Source organism: Melopsittacus undulatus, chromosome 10, assembly GCF_012275295.1.
Source record: "Melopsittacus undulatus isolate bMelUnd1 chromosome 10, bMelUnd1.mat.Z, whole genome shotgun sequence".
Classification (NCBI taxonomy): domain Eukaryota; kingdom Metazoa; phylum Chordata; class Aves; order Psittaciformes; family Psittaculidae; genus Melopsittacus; species Melopsittacus undulatus.
In genome coordinates this window covers 5,667,351-5,688,995 of record NC_047536.1, presented here as the reverse complement: position 1 = coordinate 5,688,995, position 21,645 = coordinate 5,667,351, and the positions used below count along the sequence as shown (strand labels likewise).

Sequence of the window (21,645 nt, the reverse complement as noted above, 5' to 3'; positions counted from 1 at the left end):
CCCTGGCAGTGCTCAAGCAGCTCCACGAGAGGGCGCCCTGCGGCGGTGGGTGGGCGATCTCATGCAAATTAAGGGGCGGGACTATCCTAACAAACCCCGCCCGCTCCCAGCCGCCATGGCGGCACCGGCAGAGGTGAGCACGCGTGGGGCTGCGCGGCCCCGGTGCCACGGGCACCACCGGCCCCGGCCCCACCGCCCCGCTCTGCACCCCCCAGGAGAGCGCGGAGCCCTCGGGGAGGGAGCCGCGGCTGCGGGACACCCCCGAGGACATCTGCTTCGAGGCGACCGCCAACGCCATCGCCCTGCACCCGGCCCGGCCGCTGCTGGCGGCGGGGGACGTGGACGGCGATGTGTACCTGTGAGTGAGTGCGGCCGTGGCGGTGTTCGGGGGGTCCCGTGGGCAGGAACCGCCGGGCAGCGGCCGCTGAGCCCGGCCCGCTCCGCAGGTACTCGTACTCCTGCACCGAGGGGGAGAACCGGCAGCTCTGGTCCTCCGGGCATCATCTGAAGTCGTGCCGGGACGTGGCCTTCTCCCACGACGGGCAGAGTGAGTGTGGGGAACACGGGGTGGCAGCGGGGGGCACCGGGACTGCGGGGGCTGATGTGGCTCCCCAGAGCTTTTCACCGTGTCCAAGGACAAGTCCATCCACATCCTGACGGCGGAGGAGGGACGGCTGGAAACGCGCTTCCCTAAGGCACACAGGTAGGGCCTGGAGGGGAGAGGGGACACACACTCCGGGCAGCGATGTCCCCTCCTGTCCTCTACCAGGGCCGGGTAGGCAGAGGCTGGAGCATCATCTGCGATGTGAGTGTGACTGTGCTGACATGGGGCCGGGGTCTCTGCAGCTCGGCCCTCAACTGCGTGCTGCCCATCGATACCAATGTCTTTGCCACGGGTGATGACAACGGGGCGCTGAAGGTGTGGGACCTGCGCAAGGGGGATGCAATCTTGGAAGCCCGGGAGCAGGAGGAGTACATCAGCGCCATGGCTGTGGATGGTAACGGGAAGCTGCTGCTGACTGCCAGGTACCTGCGGCTCTGCAGGCTCCCACATACCCACACTGGTCATAGACTCACAGCCTGGTTTGTGTTGGAAGGGACCTTAAAGTTCATTCAGTTCGAATCCCCTGCAGAGGGGGATAACCCCCTCCTTCGACTGCTTCTCATACTCTGTGGGTGCAGCCCAGCACATGGGGGGGTTCTGGGCTCAAGCGCACACTGAAGCCAGGTCATGGGGAGCTTCTTCTCATCCAACAACCCCAAGTCCTTCTCAGGGCTGCTCTTAGTCCCATTTCTGCCCAGCCTGTGTCTGTGCTTAGAATTGCCCCATCCCACTTAGGATTGCACTTGGCCATCCCTTCGGTCCTTCCCTTAGGGCTAGGGGAAGCGCCCTGCACCATGTCCCATGCTCACAACATGCTGCTTTCATCTCCCGCAGTGGTGATGGCACCCTGGGTGTCTTCAACGTGAAGAGGCGTCGCTTTGAGCTACTCTCAGAACCGCAGAATGGGGACCTCACATCTGTGGCGCTGCTGAAGGTTGGTGTTGGGCCTTGCCATGAAGCAGGATCATTCACTCACAATTGGTTTGTGTTGGAAGGGATCTTAATGCTCACCCAGTTCCCACCCCTGCCACAGGCAGGGACACCTTCCACTGGAGCAGCTGCTCCAAGCCCCTGTGTCCAACCTGGCCTTGAACACTGCCAGGGATGGGGCAGCCACAGCTTCTCTGGGCACCCTGTGCCAGCGCCTCAGCACCCTCACAGGGAAGAGCTTCTGCCTAAGAGCTCATCTCAGTCTCCCCTGTTCTGGCAGGTTAAAGCCATTCCCCTTGGCCTGTCCCTACAGGCCCTTGTCCAAAGCCCCTCTCCAGCTTTCTTGTAGGCCCCCTTAGCTGTTGAAGGCTGTAAGGTCTCCTGCAGTTCCCTCTCCATGCACTGGGTTTCTTGTCCTGCCTCTGCTTTACCATCCTCCATCTTGCCTAGAGGGGGAAGAAAGTGGCCTGTGGCTCCAGTGAAGGCACCATTTACCTCTTCAACTGGGACGGCTTCGGGGCAGCCAGCGACCGCTTCGCTTTGAGAGCTGAGTCCATTGACTGCATGGTCCCCATCACAGACAGCATTGTGTGCGTGGGCTCCTTGGACGGAGTCATCAGGTCAGGGGCGTCTGAGGGGCGGGTGTGGGACGAGATCAGCCCTGGCCGGTCACAGGCTGAGGCTGTGATGGACCAGGATGCCCACAGCTCCCCCTATCCGCAGGGCAGTGAACGTCCTGCCCAACCGTGTGCTGGGCTGCGTGGGGCAGCACCTCGGGGAGCCCATCGAGCAACTGGCGCTGGCGCCAGGTGGGCAGCTCCTGGCCAGCTGTGCCCATGACCAGAAGGTGAAGTTCTGGGACGTGTCGGCGCTGGCAGGGCTGGTGGTGGACGATTACCGCAAGAAGAAGAAGAAGGGGGGGCCCCTGCGGGCGCTCAGCAGCAAGGCAGTGGGCAGTGGTGAGGACTTCTTTGCTGACCTGCGGGATGAGGCTGAGCCGGAGGCGGCACCAGAGAGCGACAGCGACAGCGATGGTGGGGACTGAGGGGATGGGAGCGCAGGGTTGTAACTGAGGGTCCTTCTATGGGGGGATGTGGCTGCAGTCCCTGGTGGAAGGGCTCGGGGTTCATGAGTGAGGATCCCTGGTGGATGTGGGGGCTGGGTCTGAGATGGGGCAGGGGACATGGATGGGGATCCAGCCCTGGGAAGGGAGTGTGGTGTGGGTGTAGGAAAGGTGGGCTTTGCTGGTGTATTTGGGGGTCCTGAGATGGGGATGGGAAGGCAGAGCATTGCTCAAGGGGCTGGAGAGTAATGGTATCCTGGGGTGCCTGGCCAAACAGGTCCACCCCTTACCCGAGGCCATGCCTGGCCCTGCAGTGCTGTCCAACCAGGTGTGTGTTAATTATCTTTTGTTAATTTATAGATCAGCTCTACCGCAAATAAACCCAGTGCCTTTCAGTTCCTAGCGCCTTGTGCTGATGTTTTGGCTCTCCCCAACTTCCCTGGCATCCCTGGTACATCCAGGACTTGCCTGTGGAACACTGGGGATAGAGATGGGGATGGCAACAGGGAGAACATCCTGTGCCTGCATGTCCTGACTTGTCACAGGCAGTGGCTGGGCCCTGCTGGGCAAGTGGGGTGGTGGTGCAAGCTGTGAGAGTATCCAGGGCATGGTTTTAAACTGAAACAGGGCAGGTATCAGGAAGCTCTTCCCTGTGAGGGTGCTGAGGCGCTGGCACAGGGTGCCCAGAGAAGCTGTGGCTGCCCCATCCCTGGCAGTGTTCAAGGCCAGGTTGGACACAGGGGCTTGGAGCAGCTGCTCCAGTGAAAGGTGTCCCTGCCTATGGCAGGGGCTGGAACTGGATGAGCTTTAAGGTCCCTTCAACTCAAGTCTGTCTGGGATTCTGTGATTCAACACCAACACGGAGTCCAACCTGCCCCCGTGCAAGGCAGGGACCTACAAACCCACAGGAGCTCTGGGAAGCAGAGACAGGTGTGCAGAGCCAGTCAAGGCATGCTAAATGGACTCAGAGCTCCATGGGCCACATCCTAAAGCTGTGGGAGGTTGCTGGGGCACTGTAAAAGGCAGTGGTTCACCAGTGTTGAGCACAGAATGGCTGTTGAAGGACACCCGAAGGCACTTCAGAGTCCCCTGGTGCTGTACTGTACTATAAGGCACCTGGGCAGCACAGAAAAGCACATGGAGTTTCCTTAAGTGCACCAGAAGACACTTGGGAGCATACTGAGCCCAGAAAGGCTCTTGGAATGCTCTAGGGGCTAACAGCAACATAGCTGGGTCCTCAGTACAGGAGATGGGACTGGCAGAGTACTTGGAGGCACCCAGGTATGCCCTGAAATGCACTTGGAAGCCACGAGCACCCACCAGCAATCCACTGCAGACCTCACCCCTCCTGCAGCTGAAGGCAGGCTTCCTCGTGGAGGGGAAAGGACCAAGATGGTGCAGGACAGGCATGGAGCTGGGAGCAGAACAGGACAGGACACAGCTAGTGCTTTCCAGGCTACTTTAATCTCAGTGAACAACACAGCTGGACCTCCCGGTCCTGAGGAATCATTCATAGACAGCCGGGCCCCACGGCTGCTTCCCCACAGCACAGACAGCCCTTCACAGCCCCAGACACTGCGGCACCGCCTGCCTATACCAGCTCCACCAGCACAGGAAACAGCCCCCAAGGGCTGCTCCTCAGGCACCAGACACAAAGGAGACGGGGCCCCACAGCGCCCAGACAGACCCAGTGTCCCCTCCCCAGCCAATGCTGCTGGTGGCTCCAAGCAGCTGCTGCTTCTCCCAGGGCCCCTCCACCACAGCAGAGCAACACAAACCAACTGAAAAGAAGCCAAACTGGGCCAGACAAAACCATCCCCAAAAACAGAACCATCCCCAAGGACTGGCCAGGGACAGGGCAGCAGCCACACACCAGGCCAGCAGCTCCATCCTCAGCACCAGCTCTCAAACCAAACCAAACCAAACACAACCCAACCCAAATGAACTCAAACCAAGGCTGAAACAGGACCCTGTTCCAGCAGGGCTCACTCACTGCTCCAGCAGCACCGGGGCTGGTGGCTCAGGTTCTGTTCACGGTGTGGGCAGAGCGCTGCTACGTCAGCCGGCACCCTGCAGTGGGGAGGGAAGTGTAAGGCTTTGAGCAGCATCCCAGAACCCTCCTCCCTCCTCTGCTACCAACCAGGAATCCCACCCGGGGCTCAGAGACATCAGAGTCACATCTATTTGGGGGGAATCTGACCCTGGTTGGGTCCCCCTGAGCTCCACACTCCCAAGAGATGCTCCAAGGCTTTGGCACGGGTACCACGCAGGGACTCACCCAGCATCCGCAGAACCTGCAGCGCCACCGCAACCTTCGCCTCCTCGTGCCCACTCCTGCCTGGCCTGTGCTGCACCCACATGAACCCCATGAAGGGCATGGGGCACCCCGGGATCACCACCTGGCACCAGAACCGCAGCCACCCATTGGGGTTGGCCTGGACGCACTTGGTGAGGAACAGCGGAGGCCCCAAGTACTGGCTCCGGCACAGGGTGTTGAGGTGCTCCAGCGCATTGTGTAGCACCGGAGATGGGGGAGCCTGCTTGGGGAGCCCCTGGTGCTTGGCCCTCTGTACCCAGCTGGGTGATGGCTTCTTCTCACGTGACTGCAGCTTCTGCTTCAGGTCAGGGTTCAGCCAGTCCACCCTTATCGCTGCCTCACCGAGCCTCATGTTCCCTAGGACAGACCAGCAACAGCTTCCAGGGGATGCTCAGGCACCAGCACCCCAGTATCACCCCATCCCACACCACCCTGTTCCCCAGTATTTGGCACAGTGACCCCCAAGGGTAGTTTGGTGCTGACCCACAGTCCATGAACCACACAAAACCCTTTCCCCTGCCTGTACAACCCCTCATGCAGCTACGGGGCAGTTGGTCCTCTTATCTCCTTTGGCTACCAAGGTGAGTTCAGAGCTGCAAAGCTCAGATTATAGAGGCAGCCTTTAGGAACAAGGTGCAGAGACATCAAAGCCAACTGTTTCTTAACCGGGGTAGAAGTGGACACACATCAGGACTTTGGAGGTTCTGGCTGGATGTCTGTGAAACGTGTCCCAGGGGTGTGCAATCAGGGGATGGGGCAATGAGGAGTAGGGAACCTCAATAACAAGGGTAACTTGGTTAAAGCTCTGGCTGCCCTGGACTCATACTGGTGATGCTGCTGCTCTGAGCACACAGCTGAAGACCTCCAGCAGTCCCTCTGCCCCACCTCCCAGTGAGGACAGCTGGCCTGCCATGGAACACAGGGACAGAACACAGGATGTCTTCACCTCATGGCTGAGTCCCAAGGTGGGATCAGCCCTTAGAGACACCAGGAAGAGAACCCCAAACATTCCCCCAGCCTCCCACGTACCTTCCATGAGGGTTTTCTTGGCCATGGCAGCAGCGTGGTGTGAGCTGAACTTGAGCAGGGCGAGCTGCGTGTGCTGCTGCCCGGGGCTGGGGTGCAGGGTGACACTGATGATGCCCGCAGTGACATGCCGCAGCACAGCCTCCAGCCCCCGCTGGCTCACCGAGGCTGCCAGCCCGTCCAAGCTGAGCTCGCACTTCTCCGTGCTCCGGCACACCACGATGGCACAGCCCTCCCGTAGGCTGAAGTTGTTGAAGGTGGCAATGGCCTCCTTGGCAGCACGCTGGGTGCTGTACTTGGCGTACGCGAAGCCGCGGTTGAGCCCACTGAAGGTCATCATGAGGCGGAACTCATAGAGTGTCCCCACGCTCTGGAAGAGCGGGATCAGGATGTTCTCGTATATGTCCTGCGGCAGCTTCCCGATGAACACCTCTGTGCCTGCTGGAGGGGGGTCACCCACCCAGCCTGCGGACACACAATGGGCACGTATGAGTGACAGCCAGCTCGGCACCGGGCACCCTACATGGTGTGCTCGCAGGGCACTACAGCACTGAGATGCTCTGCTGACGTACCTGGGGGTGGGCCACCATATCGCCTCTGCCCGTTGATCTGCACCAGTTTGGTGCCCGTTTCTTTTGCCCAGGTAAGCAGGGCCTTCTTATTGGCCTGGTTGATGCTGTTGGTCCATGTCTGAAGAAAATAACGATGACAGAGTTTGTATGGGCAAAGAGTTTCCAACCTCCCAACAACTGGGGGGCATCCCACACCAGTGGAGCAACTGCACGGCCCAGCACCAGCCAGCATGTGGAGGACCAAATGGTGAAGCCCTTTGCCTTAAGGAAGCAAGAAGAGCCTCTTGACAATGCACACTCAAAGAACTACCCTACCCATTGTCCAAGCCTACTCCACATGGTGAAGTACAGCAACACAAGGCCAGGTTGGACAGGGGTTGGAGCAAGCTGCTCTAGTGGAAGGTGTCCCTGCCCACAGCAGGGGGTTGGAACTGGATGAGCTTTAAGATCCCTTCCAACCCAAACCAGTCTGGGATTCTATGACACCAGCAGCTGCCCTACAGCTGCCTGAGAGCCAAGACACGGGGAGCAGTTACACAGAAATGAGGTGACCCATCACAGGCAAGCGGGGACCCCAACATGGCCATCCCTTTACTACCAGACCCTCCTCAGGCTTTTGAGGACATCAAGCATGGTCTGGAGACACCAGTATCACAACGCTTCAGCTCATTAACCACTGCAAAGTCTCATCGGGGCTTCTGAAACTGACTGCTAAGTGGGATTAACCCGAGCCCAGACTACAACGCACTTTGGCCGCTCCTCCACCTCCTGCATCTCCAGCTGCAGCCCCAAGCGGTAGCACCTTCCTATCTGCCAGGGATTTTGTCTTCCCTGCGGTTAAAAAACACCTTTGGGCGGGGACCCATCCAGGGAGAATCTCAGCTGAATGGGCGCAGGAAGCTCTGCCCCGCACCCCGGGGCTCCGGACACAGCCCCAGGGCAGGTTCCGGGGAGCGGCAGGACCTGGCTCTGCCCCGGCGGAGCCCACCCGAGCCCGCAGCCCCCGGGCAGGGGCTACCGCGGCTTCACCGTCAGCCCCGAGGGCAGCCCCGGCTCACGGCGGGTGGGATGGGACCAGGCTCGTGGCCGGCGCCGGGACCCCTTGCCCCTGGGCTCCCCTCTGGAACCCCCAACGACACCCACCTCGATCTCCATCACTGCCGCTCCTCTTGCTCCTCCTCGCCGGCTGGACCAGGCTCTGGAAGGTTCCAGTACCGCCCATCGCATCGCACCGCCCCGGGCGGGGACCTGACTGCAGCGCCCGCCCCACCGGGGCTCAGCGACGCCATCCACAGGGTCTCCTCCCCGTGTCTTCCCACGCCCAGGAGCCTCGGAGGCGAGAACTAACGTGGTGCGGGAACGCATCGAAGGGAAGCTGGGGATGAGGGTCCCCCGAGTCACCCCAGGAGCCCGTTTCACCCGTTGGGAGTCCAGCTCCTGGCTGGTGGGAGCTTTGCTCTGCACATGGTGCAGTGGTGGGAGCCGGAGGTGAGGAAGAACAAAGGCAGCAGAAGAAGCACCCACCGTGACATTTAAACCCCAGCTCCTGCTCAGCGAGGCAGGGGAGCAAATCACTGCCCCCGGCAGGAAGTAGGGACAGGAGGCACAGAGTAGGAGAGACAGGTTTATTACGTTTCTGGGAGCAGTGCCTTTACATGTTGCTCGGGATAAGGTCACCTCCCTGCAGCCAGAGCAGAGGGATGGGGCAGGATGTTGATTCAAAGTGACAGGAACAAGAAGCTGCAGCCAAGCCCCTGGGGTGTGCTGACAGCACAGGGCTCCACATGTCACCATGGGACTCCACAGCCACCCCAGCATTTGCCAGAGCCACTCAGAAACATCCTTCCAGCTACATATTCAAGGGCTAGGGCATGTCATAGGAGTCAGTGCAGCCTCTCTGCTCCCACTGGGAAAGGGAGGGCATGAGACAAGAATAAATACAACGTTCAAAGGCCGCCCTGCCCCTGTTGCTCCATGGGCTGGTGAAGGTATTTACAGGAGGAAATCTGTCAGCCGGAATCCAACAAACAAGTAGACACATCCAGAAGGGGGTTAGGGGCAGCTCGTTCGCATCTTTATCTCTTCTACCAGGCTCTCCCGGCGAACATTGACCTGCACAGGGAGAGCAAAGTTGCTTCAATACAACACAAGCAGCTTGACGGATCGTGATGTTCCCTGCTCCCACAGGGATGGCTGGCACTGCATTGTGGCGCTGTGGGCACACCACGATGCTGTCACCGGTGCCTCTGTAGGGCTCAGTGGGCTGCAGCACATGTGGAGTGAATCCATCAGAGCAAGCACCTGCCTACAACCCACCAAGCCCTCTTCTGCCCACCATCATGAGAGCAATGCTCTTCCCACTCCTTCCCACCAGTTCCAAAGCAAAGACCAGTGCATACATAACACCAGTCCCACTCATACCAAGAGGGCACCTCCTGGAACTTCAGCATTGATTCCATGCCCTGGATGGAATGCACAGGCAGTCATACATGAAATCACACCTCCGTGTTCCAATCTCCAGAACTGAGGAATATCTGAGAGTTCAAAGAGGCCACATGACAGCAAACTGCTCCACAGCTCTAGGAAACTGTGTGGGGTGAGGAGCTGGCATGTGAGGTGTTACAGAAGTCTGCTTGAAAACATCTATTGAGCAGCCACTGTATAACATCCCGAGAGTCTGTTAATAGAGTGCTTAGTGGCAAATACCAGGGCACACAAAAGCACAATGGGCTGAGAAAAATCACCCAGCCTCCTAAAGTGCACCCACAAGTCTACCACCATCAGTCCCCAGCCCTCACCTCAAGTCTGCCAGTCCCTTTGGGCACTACACTGAAAATATGGGCCAGCAAAGCCACCTTGCAGTGTACAGCCTGAGGGCACCACTGCAGAGCAGGCACAATGAGGCTCCAAGGCTGACCTGGGATGGGATGGGATGAAGGGTCAAGGAGCTGATCCCCCTCACACCAACCTGCCCTGGGCCTCACCTCCTCCCTGGTTGCCACCACCCGCAGCTTGACGACTCCATCCTTAAGCTCCTGCTCGCCCACAATGGCAACAAGAGGGATGCCGGTGTCCTCACAGTACTGCAGCTGATTCAGCAGCTTGGGGTTCTTCTTGTAGAGCACTTCTGCCTGGAAAAGAACCAGAGAATAGCACCATAATTTGTGGATCTGTTTGAATGAGTCTAGAGGAGGCAATGGAGATGCTGCGAGGGCTGGAGCAGCTCTGCTCTGGAGCCAGGCTGAGAGAGCTGGGCTGGGGCAGCCTGGACAAGAGAAGGCTCCTGAAGGGGAGACCTGAGAGCAGCTCCAGTGCCTAAAGGGGCTACAGGAAACCTGGAGAGGGGCATGGGACAAGGGCCTGTAGGGACATGACAAGGGGCAATGGCAGAAAACAGCCCAGGCTCTTCCCTGGACCTTGCAAGGCTCCACTTTCTTTGGTGGTTTTTTTTTGGGAGCAGCATGGTATTCCAACCATGGCCAGACAGCAGGGGTTGGAGTGCTGCTTGCTTTGGGAATATGCCTTGAGATAACAGATATAGAGCAGCCCCTGCAGTGTTACAGGGCTACCAAATCATGCTGCCCAGCCCTTCCTGAACACCTGATTCAAGACACCAAAGAGGCAGGCTCCATTCAGGAAGCCCATCTGCTGCCCACCTTCTCCCTGGGACTCCTTCCTCCCAAGGCAAAGCGAGATCAGGTCCATCCCTGACACAGGGTGGACCAAGCAGCTCCTGACTTTGCCATCACCTGGTCATACCTTGATTCCAGCATCCCACAGCTCAGCAATGAGCTTCAGTCGCTCTTCCAGGAGCTTCTTTTGGGCAGAGGCCACCAGCACCTGTGTCTCTGTTGTCCTGATCTTTTCCTCAGAGGCCTAGGGCAGGGACAAGACTCAAAAGATGCCCTGGACATACAGAGTTATCTGAGACCCTTTGAACAGAACAGGTCACCACCCCAGACCCATCAACTCAGCAGTGAAGAGGATCAGGCTCAGTGAGCAGCATAATCTCAGGAGAGTCAGGGAGATCCCACAGACCCCGTCCTGGAGCAGAATCTCTTCTTTTGTTGTTATTCCACAATAAGAACTTAACCTCCCTCCCACACTGCAGGTGCACACAGACTGAAGGATGTGCTGAGAATGAGTAGTTTCCCTGCCAGCTTCTGCATAGAAGCTGCTCCTCCACACCCAAGGGCCTCCCATAGACTTGCTCCAAATAGCTCAAGAGCAGCATGTCTGGGAGACCCCAGACCAGCTAAGCTGGTAACTATGGGTTAGAATAACAGCAGCAAGCTCAGATGCTGCAGTGCTGTCAGGAGTTGGCTCCTCCCAAGTCAGATGCTGGCTACTCAAGTGACATTTTCCTGCTGCTGCCTCTGCTGAAGGGGCAAGCCTTGAAAAGGTCACCTGCAGAGGAACAAACCTGGCCAGGGCTGGAGGTGATAGGGGAAGAATTCAGTTTTCACTTAGAAAACCTGGTTGTGTTTGGCTGCCAGGAGAGAACTCTCCACAACAGCCTTCTGGGGAGGGAAATGTGCAGCAGCATTTTGGGAGCCTACAAAGACTCAATTTAACAGCCAAGCCACAGAAAATTTGAGCTTATGTCCTGGTTCTGACTCCTGCTTCAGAGCACATTAGGGGCCTGGCTGGCTTCTCCTTCAAAGACTGCAGCAAGAAAGACTCACTTCAGCACCTCCTGGACTAGGGGTACATGGGGAAGATGTAAATCCTTGCTCCTTCTCTATTCTTAGTTGAGTAGTAAAGACACCAACCTCCACTCTCTGCTCCAGGATGGAGAAGATCCGCTCGATCCCAATGCTGACCCCCACACAGGGCACCTTCCGTCCCTTGGGATCAAACATCCCCACCAGCCCATCGTAGCGGCCGCCTCCAGCCACGCTCCCAACGCTCACAGGCTCCTCCACGTGCTCATTCTCCTGCTGCAGCAGCACAGCCTCAAAGATCACCCCTGTGTAATAGTCCAGGCCTCGGGCCAGGCTCAGGTCGAATGAGATCTGCAGGACACAAGCACCCCCCATCACTGCCTGCACTCAGGGGGGCTGGGCTCTGCCCCTCCTGCCCCTGCCCCTCCTCACCTTCCCTGTGATGCCAAACAGGGTCAGGTACTCAAAGAGCAGCTTCATGTCCCCCAGCCCTTCCTTGGCCAGCTTGTTCTGGGACAGCTTTGGATCCTGGAGCAGCTGCTCAATCAGCTCCAGGCCACCTGTGGCAATGAGACTGTTAACAGGGTTAACAGCACCCCTGTGTCCCCAGCCCTCCCTGCCTTGCCTGGAAGAGCAAAGCCAAGGGCTCAACCTCCCAGTGCTCACCGTGAAGCTGAACGTACTCCCCGATGTGATCCGCAGCCTCAGGAGAGAGCCCCTTCTCCCCCACCATCTCGCTCCTCACTTCTTCCCATGGCACCTGTGAAGGGGGAGAAGAGCATCAGCCACAGCTCCAAGGACGTGGTCTCTCCTGGGAAAGCTCTCTAGTGGTCCTGCCTGATGCAGATGAACAGACATACCTCCCCTCAACTGATCTTTATATGGCAGAACCCCATCAGAGTCAGTGTGCTTAAGAGGATCATGAGAGAAGCAGCAGAGCTAATGCTCTAAGAGGATGGTCATACTTCCATTTCTTGTACCTCTCTGGTTGCACCCCAACCCTGCAGTCAGTAAAACTGCCCAAAAACCTGAAGCCCCAGGACAAATGTTCTGGGTTTGATTTCTGGCCAGAACCAAACATCCAAGCCAGTTCTCCTGGCCCATGTTGAGAGCAGCCCAGGGGGACAGAATGTCCTGGGTTAAACAGTAGCAGTCATTTTTTCTCCTTCTTAGTAGCTGGTGCAATGCTGTGGTTTTGACTTTCGGCCTGGGAACAGCACTGACAACACTGGTATTTTTAGTTACTGCTCAAATGTTTGGTCTGGTCAAGGACTTTCTGAGCCTCATGCTCTGCCAGGGAGGAGGGGAAGCCTGGAGGAAGCAGAAACAGGACACCTGACCCAAATTAGCCAAAGAGATATTCCATACCACAGCACATCATGACCAGGATGTAATGGAGTTACCTGGAAAGGCTTGTTCACTGTGGAGTTGGACTAGGTATCGGCCGGTGCTCAGTAGGGCTGGGGGGGGGGCGAGTTATTGGTCAGCGGGTGGTGAGGCGTTTTATTCTCTTGTTATTTCCTTTATCATTATCATTATTGGTGGTAGCAGCAGTGGTTTGTGTTATACTTTAGTTACTGGACTGCACTTATCTCAACCTGTGGGAGTTACATTCTTTCGATTCTCCTTCCCATCTCTCCAGGAGCAGGAGGAAGAAAAAGGTGGGGGGGAGTAAGAATGCGACTGTGTGATTTATGGCTGACTGGGTTTAAACTACGACACAGAGCCTCACTCCAGCAGCAGCACACACAGCCCATGGCTCCATCCCATACCTTGTCCAGTTTGTCCACGCTGGAGCAGATCGTTCGGAACTTGCTGTCCGGGACACCACAAACTGCAAACATCCCATCAAGGATGCGCCGATCATTGACCTGGGAGAGAGGGAGCAAATCATACACTGTAACTCAAACAGATGCTTCAGCTGAGTCCAGTTTCTCTCCTCTGTTTTCAAGTGTGGAAGAGAAACCAGCAGGTCTCTGCCAAGATTTTTTGCTGTTTGGAATCTCTCTTTCCCATTCCCAGGGAGCAGAGCTGCCTCTGCTGCTGACGGCTGCCAACCCTGGGCAGGGCTATCACATTCTCCTTCTACAGCCACACACACCTCCACTCAAGAGAGAAGAAAATCCAGTGCTGCATATGTGTCCTCTCATGTGGACAGAAACAGGCCACAGAGATGAATTCAGTGTTATCCTGCTCTCCCAGTGCAAGAACAAAGGGACATCCAATCATGTTAAAACCTCGCTAAGGAATTTTGTTTCATTCTTTTTTGGTAGTATAGTGCATTCCAGACTTTAATTATGCTCTGTAATAGCAGGTAATTGAGGCCAGAGGCTCAGCTGGATTCAACATTACCATGGTTACTGAGAACCTCCACAATTAAATTAGATGGAAACAAAAACTGCTCAGGAGTCTGTAATCCTCCAGCATCAACATGAACCAGACAGTGGCTCATAGAAGACAAGAACAGCAGCAGGCAGGTTATTCTGCTGTCCCCATTGCAGGGGTGCCTCCTCATCCTCAAAAGCATCCTCTTTCACCACTGCCCAAACACACAGTAGCTAGACAGGCAGCTCCTCTGCATGGCTCTTAGCTCATCCCACACAGGTTGAAGAGCAGGTAACTGCCTCCCTACCAAGTGGGGGCTGCACAGAGGAACACAACACCCAGCCCACACTGCTCACATCCCCTGCAGAGGCCAGCAACAACCCAGCTCTGGATCCCTCTCAAGAGATCCCACCAGCCTCCTGCACATCACACACTCCTTCCCATTGCTCTCCTGCTGCTGTACAACCTTCTCCATTCTGCCTGACCTGCACACCCAGCACCATTTGCTGCCACACCAAGATAATGGAGGTGATTTGAAGCAAATGGCTTAAACTACAGTAGGAGATGACCTCTGGAAAACACCTCAGCCCCAGAATGAACTTGGTGGGAAGGCAGGAACCTGCAGAGAACACACAGCACACACTGAGCAGATGTCTCTAGTAAGGGGACATTGGGAGCCTGGCCAGAGCCTATGTTTTACTGCAGGCAGTGAGCATGACAATTACACTGTTAGTTGGCTGCTGGACGTTTTGCAGGGGACTGTGGTTACTGCTAAAAGACAGCTCTGCTACTGCAGCCTCAGGAAACCTCCCTGCATTCCCAGCTGAAGGCAAGTTTGAGCTGAGGCCCAGCCTTTCAGCATATGCACCACGTGAGGCAGAGGTGGAATGAGCTTCTGGATCAGGCTTCAGCAGGCTTTAAGAGTGGGAACAGATACTGCTGCATTAACCACAAGAACAGTGACCACTGCTTCCCACTGTGACACAGGGAAACCTGCTGAGTCTCACCTTGACAAGGAAGTCCCCAAGCTGCAGGTCACTCAGGATCTCGTGCACGATCTTCAGGCACTCGGCATCGGGAATCATGGGGTCAAACTGCCCGGCAATGTCAAAGTCCTGGGAACAGGAAAGGCAGTGAGCAGCTCAGCACTACTGCAGTGGCTGCAGCTATACAGCTTCAGCTCTTCTGTTAACAGCAGTTTGCTTACAAAAAGCAACAGAAATGGAGTGTAAGGGAGCACTGGCTTTCACTGATAGGATCCAGAAGGAACAGGATGTGGGTTTATGATCCTTTTTCACTAAGGGCAGTGGTGCTCTTGTGTCCATAACATTGAAAAAGAGTTTGCACACTGTATCATAGACAGTGGATACAGTTTCATAGAATCCCAGACTGGTTTGGGTTGGAAGGGACCTTAAAGCTTATTCAGTTCCAACCCCTGCCACTGGCAGGGACCCTTTCCACTGGAGCAGCTGCTCCAAGCCCCTGTGTCCAACCTGGCCTTGAACACTGCCAGGGATGGGGCAGCCACAACTTCTCTGGGCACCCTGTGCAAGCGCCTCAGCACCCTCACAGGGAAGAGCTTCTGCCTGAGAGCTCATCTCAGTCTCCCCTGTTCTGGCAGGTTAAAGCCATTCCCCTTGTCCAAATCCCCTCTCCAGGTTTCCTTGTAGCCCCTTTAGGCACTGGGGCTACTCTAAGTTCTCCCCAGAGCTCCTCTAAGTTCACTTCTCTTTTCCAGGCTGAACCAGCCCAGCTCTCTGCCTGGCTCTAGAACAGAGCTGCTCCAGTACTCCCCAGTTTGCAAGAAGCCATTCTGCTTCTGGACATGTGTGATCTGCTCCTTCCCTCTGGCACAGCAGTTTACACAGCGTGTGATACACTTTGAAACAGAGATAGTTGAAAAAACAACAGAAAGGAGACAGCAGAGCAATCAGCAGCAGTAAATAAATAGAACAAAGGAACCAGGAAAGGGAGAAAACTAATTATTTGGTATGACCTAAATGCAAAATGTGTCATTTTGATTCTCAGGATGTTCTTTTTTTAATACACATGCCAGTCAAGTTAATGACCAGTGAAGAAGATGAGAGAAGGGATCTCAATTGAGGCAAAGCTTAAACTTTCAACTGCCAAGATAGAAAACGAGACCATAAAGCCTGAGTGGTCTCCACCAGAGACTCCCCGATGAAACAGCACATAGAGCTAAAGCCCAACAGCAAGGTGTGTGCATAGCCTGTGACTGGAAAATAGCAAAGACAACATCAATGTTCTGAGAGAAATAAACCACAGAAGCAACAAAAGAGCTTCTATTTGACTCCTCTTTATGAATCCCAAAATGCAATGTCTTCAATGAGATTGAGTACAAGAACAGTTTTCATTAAGTGGGTGAATTTCCGTATGGTTCTACCAAGCTTCCAAAAGAAATTACAGCAATGGAGGAGGAAACAGATCACACCAGTTAGTCCCCAAGCAGTGGAGTGCAGGAAAGGCTGATGCAATCCCTGTGGAAGTTGGGTAAGGGCTAGTTCAGTCAGGAAAGTGCCACTACCAGTGTATGTGAAATGACACTGAAAAACCCAGCCAAGGGCTGTGGAATTCTGTTCAGGAAAAGATGCAGAAACATCTTTTCTAGGCTGAGCAAAGAAGGGAAGCATCTCCATGGAGTGAAGGTAAGAGATGATTTATGTGGCCTAAAGACGGGAAGATTTCAGACAAACAATCTCAAATGTTTATCCGGGACACAGGAAGAATCCGTATCAAGGGATGACAGTTTATTTCTCCTTGTGCCAGTGCAGCTCTTTAGTAGCTATCAAACACAAAGAAGTTTAGCCTGGATATTGAGGACTATCTCTAGCTATCCTAGGAGTGAGACCTTAGAACGGTCTTTCAGGTGAGACAGCAGGCAGAGTGGTCTGGAAATGGGAATTCACCGAGCTGGAGCTGGAAGGTATCCACAGGGTACAGTGTAACAGGAACATTCTCAAACAGGAATCTGTTTACAGTATGAAGCCCTGGGAACTGCTAGTACAGTGGAACAAATCCATTCCTTGAGGCTACCACACTTGTCTGAGAAAGCCACAAAGGAAATTGCTTTCTTACCTGTTCTGTAATTTGGCCTCTGGGTTTTTCCCTTCCTTTGAAATACAGATTGACTAAACAGGGGATAGAAGTAGCACATGCTAAGCTGAGGTGCTAGCCTGGTTCATGTGTCCTGCTACACACCCAGGAGTTCATCTGCTGCTGAATCAGGAAACTCTCCCCCTCCACTAGGCTGGCAAGAGCTGTGGGATGGAGCAAGGAGCTGCTGTGAAGCAGGCTGACACCTGGGGCACCTAGGAGCCGTATTAGACAGTCCCTCCTACACCAGCACCTGATGTCACAGCCATCTCCACTCTCCTACTCTCAAGCTGTTTTTCACACCCATAAGGGCCTGTTAAAGAGCAGATGAGTGGATCCTCCTGAGCTTTCCACAACAGGTAACCAGCCTTTGGTGCTGGGTCCCCACAAGCACTGCCCAGCCTCACTCAGCAGTGTCCCTGTCAGTGGCCAAACTCACACACTGGTAGAACTCCCGGTAGCGGCCCCTGGTCATGGCTGGGTTGTCTCTCCTGTAGACCTTGGCAATGTGATAGCGCTTGATGTTGGTGATCTTGTTCATCGCCAGATAGCGAGCGAAGGGCACCTGGGACAGTTGGGTTAAGGAGGGGAACAGGGAAGGATCAACCCACAGAGTTATCAGTCACAGGCAGTGCTGGGTGCTTGCTATCTCCCCAACCCCCAGGACAGCATGTGGCACATACTCTGGGACAAACCAACTGCTGAGAGATGAATTTTCCATAGCTCCTAAACCCTTCACAACTGCCCAAGACATGGCCTGCACATGCTGCCATTAATCACAGAATCAGACTGGTTTGGGCTGGAAGGGACCTTAAACTTCATCCAGTTCCAAACCCTGCCACAGGCAGGGACACCTTCCACTAGAGCAGCTGCTCCAAGCCCCTGTGTCCAATCTGGCTTTGAACACTGCCAGGGATGGGGCAGCCACAGCTTCTCTGGGCACCCTGTGCCAGCGCCTCAGCACCCCCACAGGGAAGAGCTTCTGCCTCAGAGCTCATCTCAGTCTCCCCTCTGGCAGGCTAAAGCCATTCCCCTTGGCCTGTCCCTACAGGCCCTTGTCCAAAGCCCCTCTCCAGGTTTGCTGCAGCCTCTTCAGGCAATGGAAGCATTACTTCACTGAAGAAAAATAACTGAACAAGGTTCCTGCACCCACTGAACCACACCGCCTGCACAGGCTCTCCCTGTCAGGATGGGGTCAGAACAAAAAGACCATCCTCCCTCCTCCTCCCCTACCCACTGGAAAGCATGGCCCCAAAAGGAGGGCAGCAAAGGTGATGAGCCCCCTCAGCACTAGCTATGGCAGGATACTGTCAGGTCGTAGCGCAGAGACAGCAGCTCTCCTCCTTGATCTTTCAGATCATAGATGAGCTTCGAGTCTTCACCGTATTTCCCTGTCAACGTCTCCTACAACAAAAGGACACACAGACAAACAGCATCTTCAGTAACAGGAAAGACATCTGGAGATGGAAGAATAAAACTCAGCCCTCAACACATCACAGGCTTTTAACTGCAGGATCCTCATCAGCTCAGCAACCTGCTGTGTCCTCACTCACCTTCAGCTCAAACACTGGTGTGTCAATGACTTCTGCTCCATGGCGCTTGAAGCACGAGATGATTGCATTGAAGACCCTCTCACGAATGGCCATTTGCTTGGGGCTGTAGTCCCGTGTGCCCTGGGGTGAAAGAAGGCAAAGGAGAGCAAAAGAAACACTGGGTTAGAGGCAGGTAGTGGAGACAGACTTAAGAGACCGTATGAATAGGCTATCATACTGCTAATGAAACCAGACAGATCAGGTCCAGACACAGATGTCAGGAGAAATGGTTAAAAGCAGCACTAAAACTACTAGAAAACATCAGGATGCAGCTCAGAAACAACCTGCCAGGGTCTGCAGAGCTTAATCTAAGTCACGACTTTCATGTTGCAGGAAATAAAGGAGCTAACACAGACCTAAATGTCAGAGGCTTCAATGCTTTGGAGTGTGACAGCGCAACTCAGATCTGCCCACAGCTCTGAATCCAATGTCAGCCAGACCCCTGCAAAACCAGCCACACCAAGAGATGGAATCAGAGGGCAGGCACATTTTGGAGCCATGGAACAACTCCACAACTTCCAAACACACACAAAGAGAAATCATCTGTCCAAAGTATGATGTCTATGTAATACCCATCTGCTGTTCACTGGGATGTGCTCCCTTTTAATTCCTTCACTGTTCAAAGTCACTGCATTATTTCAGTGACCACCTTTAGGCTCTCAGCAACACACAGATCACTGTTAACTAACCAGACCTCCCACTTGCATCTTCCAGGGGCTGCGAGTCAGGCAGGAGGAAGCAGCGAGCAGGCGCTTCCTGACACCCCACCTGCAGGTCGCACAGCGAAGAGCAGCTTCCAGCCGTACACTGACGTGGCTGAGGCAGGTGGAAACCCAAACCAGGCTGCCCTGGCACTCACAGAGCTGCAAAATCCTCTCTCACATCTTCAAACGTAAAATACCCTTCCAGGCCTCACACCAGTTACATTTACCAAAACATACGAAGGAAAAGGACAAAGAAAACAGTTTTGAGACATTTAAGTTAGTGGCATCAACAACTGATTGGTCTGTCAACAAAATCCCTGTCTCCACACCACAGCACATGGACACAGTTGATCTCTGGTCAGCTGCTAGTGATGAAAACATTCAGGCTAGAAACAACTTCAGCATAAATTGCACTATGGACACTATTCTCAGGGCCTGGAGACTGAAGAGCTACCCTGGAAGGAAGGGTCCTTCTGCAAGGGGACACAAATGTTCTCTCCCCATTTCAGAAAGTGCTGAGCATTCCTGGCAAGCACTGCCAGGATTTATGCTTTGCAGATCCACCACAACAAGCCTCACACCAGAAGAGCTGCATGTTGCAGCATCCCATGCCCCCCCAATCCAGCAGCAGTTTCATCCACTCTGTCTGTATTAATAGGGAACAGGATCCTATTAATAGGCTTAAGGATCCTTGATCCAGGAGCACCAAAGTCAGCAGGTACTCATGCAGTCATAGAATCCCAGACTGGTTTGGATTGGAAGGGACCTTAAAGCTCATTCAGTTCCAACCCCTTCCACTGGAGCAGCTGCTCCAAGCACCTGTGTCCAACCTGGCCTTGAACACTGCCAGGGATGGGGCAGCCACAGCTTCTCTGGGCACCCTGTGCCAGCGCCTCAGCACCCTCACAGGGAAGAGCTTCTGCCTAAGAGCTCATCTCAGTCTCCTCTCTGGCAGGCTAAAGCCATTCCCCCTTTTCCTGTCCCTACAGGCCCCTGTAGCAGGGTCTGTGCTACAAGAGCTGAAGAGTCCAAACCTTGAAACTCATCAGGCAATGCAGTAACATAACCTTATCTCAACCAGTGCAATCCCAGCAAGTAGGAGAGCTCTCACACTGGGCAGCTACAATAACACTCAGCAAAAGGGAATTTAGTTTTCTGACCACACCAGCTAGTGGTTGGCTTGTCACAGAAGCACCAGAAAGTCTTTACATTAGTAGGGTCTCTGGGGTTATTTTCAAACCTCTCTCCCCTACTGCTAAAAGGAAACAGAAATGAGAGCACAGTCAGACCAGTCTGTGCTGAGGCTTTGCACACACATACATGGGGGAGGTTGTGCACACAGAGAGGTGTGTGCTGGGGGAAGTTACCTTTGGGGTCTTGAGTACAAACTTGTGTTTCCCTTCATCTCCTCCCAGCTGGGCCTTCATCTCCAGCAGCTTTGCCACCTCCTTTGCAATCTGGAAAGGGAGCAAGGAGGAAGCTGGGGGTAAACCCACCCACCAGGCCCAGCCCACACACCTCCCCCAATACCTTCACCCTCAGCACTCCCAATATACCCAGACTCCCTAACATCAACATATGCAGTAATCCCAGTCTCCTACAGCAACCAGAGGGGCACTCCCTGCTCCTCTCCAGGACTCCCACTTCTGCTACAAGCCCCCCAGTCTCAGCACCCCCAACATCCCCACCAGTCTCTGCCTCCCACAGCCTCCATTACCCTCAACATCCACCTCCCCAGTGCCCCTACCTCCCATCCCACCAGCTCCTGCTACGTTCACCCCGCATCAGTAGTCTCCAGCATCCTCCTCCCAATCCTGACACCCTAAGCCTCTCCTTCTTCAACCTAACACCAGTATCACCACTTCCCACTCCCAGCTCTCTCCAGGGACCTCAGCCCCTCTGCTCTCCATCCCAGACCTGCGCTCCCACACCCCTTTCCCCATTGCCACCACATCCAGGCCAGCAACACCTACACCAGTACTGCCAGTTCCCTCAGCACCTGAGCCCAGCACCCACACCCCAACCACAGCACCCCCCTCTCCAGCCCAGCACCAGCACCTCCAGATCCCCAGAAACCTCCATTCCTAATCCCAGCACCCCCTGTCCACTCCACCCGGTCCGGCTTCCTGCTCCCAGTCACACCAGTCCCCAGCCATACTGGTCCTCCACCCTCCACACAGCAACCCCCGAGCCCCACCAACCGCTCCCCGCCCCCGGGACCGGCCGCACCTCGTCGGGATCGGCCTTATCGTGCTTGAGCCTCCGCACCACCTCGGCCTGCGCCCGCACCGCCGCATCCTCCGCCATTGCCGGCCCGCGCCTGCGCGCCGCTGCCAACCCGCCACTGCGCCTGCGCAACGCCGCGCCCCCGGGACCGCGCATTGCCATAGCGGCGGGGCCGCGCCTCAGCGCACCAAGAACCACCCGAGAGCGGCTGCGGTTTGGTTCAGGTTTAATGTATAAAACACAGCGTTCCCGCACACCCGACCCCGGCCGGAGCCTGCCCCAGTGCCCGGCCGAGTCTGTGCTCCCCACAGGCTGGGGCTGGCTGCTGCAGCCCTCAGCGGGCTGGAGGTGGCTTCCATTGCCACCCGCTCCCTGTATCCTGAGCCTCCCGGCTCCCACCGCACCACAGATAACCCCACATGCACTGCAGAGCTCAGCCCCATCCTGCTGCAGCTGCATCACATCCATCTGTGCCCCTGGCACCACCACCACTGTGGAAAGAGCTGCA

At 55.4% G+C, this 21,645-nt stretch overlaps 3 protein-coding genes across 3 annotated transcripts; 1 reads left to right on the top strand and 2 right to left on the bottom strand.

Moving 5' to 3' along the window:
* The first annotated feature begins 103 nt into the window (after positions 1-103).
* Positions 104-2,992, top strand: WDR55 (WD repeat domain 55). The gene is made up of 8 exons (XM_034066898.1): positions 104-133; positions 216-358; positions 447-547; positions 616-703; positions 847-1,026; positions 1,439-1,538; positions 1,985-2,154; positions 2,258-2,992. Exons 1-8 carry the CDS (start codon positions 116-118, stop codon positions 2,577-2,579), a joined length of 1,122 nt encoding a protein of 373 aa, XP_033922789.1. The 5' UTR covers positions 104-115; the 3' UTR covers positions 2,580-2,992.
* Positions 2,993-4,732: 1,740 nt separating this feature from the next.
* Positions 4,733-7,711, bottom strand: DND1 (DND microRNA-mediated repression inhibitor 1). The gene is made up of 4 exons (XM_034067037.1): positions 7,656-7,711; positions 6,513-6,630; positions 5,944-6,405; positions 4,733-5,271 (listed from the first exon to the last, which is right to left on the bottom strand). Exons 1-4 carry the CDS (start codon positions 7,665-7,667, stop codon positions 4,778-4,780), a joined length of 1,086 nt encoding a protein of 361 aa, XP_033922928.1. The 5' UTR covers positions 7,668-7,711; the 3' UTR covers positions 4,733-4,777.
* A 411-nt stretch (positions 7,712-8,122) lies between these two features.
* LOC101871901 (histidyl-tRNA synthetase 1) lies at positions 8,123-21,264 on the bottom strand. The gene is made up of 13 exons (XM_034067045.1): positions 21,141-21,264; positions 20,279-20,368; positions 18,169-18,288; positions 17,924-18,019; positions 17,055-17,180; positions 14,509-14,616; positions 12,949-13,047; positions 11,843-11,936; positions 11,609-11,736; positions 11,285-11,527; positions 10,272-10,388; positions 9,497-9,643; positions 8,123-8,624 (listed from the first exon to the last, which is right to left on the bottom strand). The coding sequence occupies exons 1-13, from the start codon at positions 21,216-21,218 to the stop codon at positions 8,565-8,567; spliced, it is 1,506 nt and encodes a 501-aa protein (XP_033922936.1). The 5' UTR covers positions 21,219-21,264; the 3' UTR covers positions 8,123-8,564.
* Between the last annotated feature and the right edge of the window lie 381 nt (positions 21,265-21,645).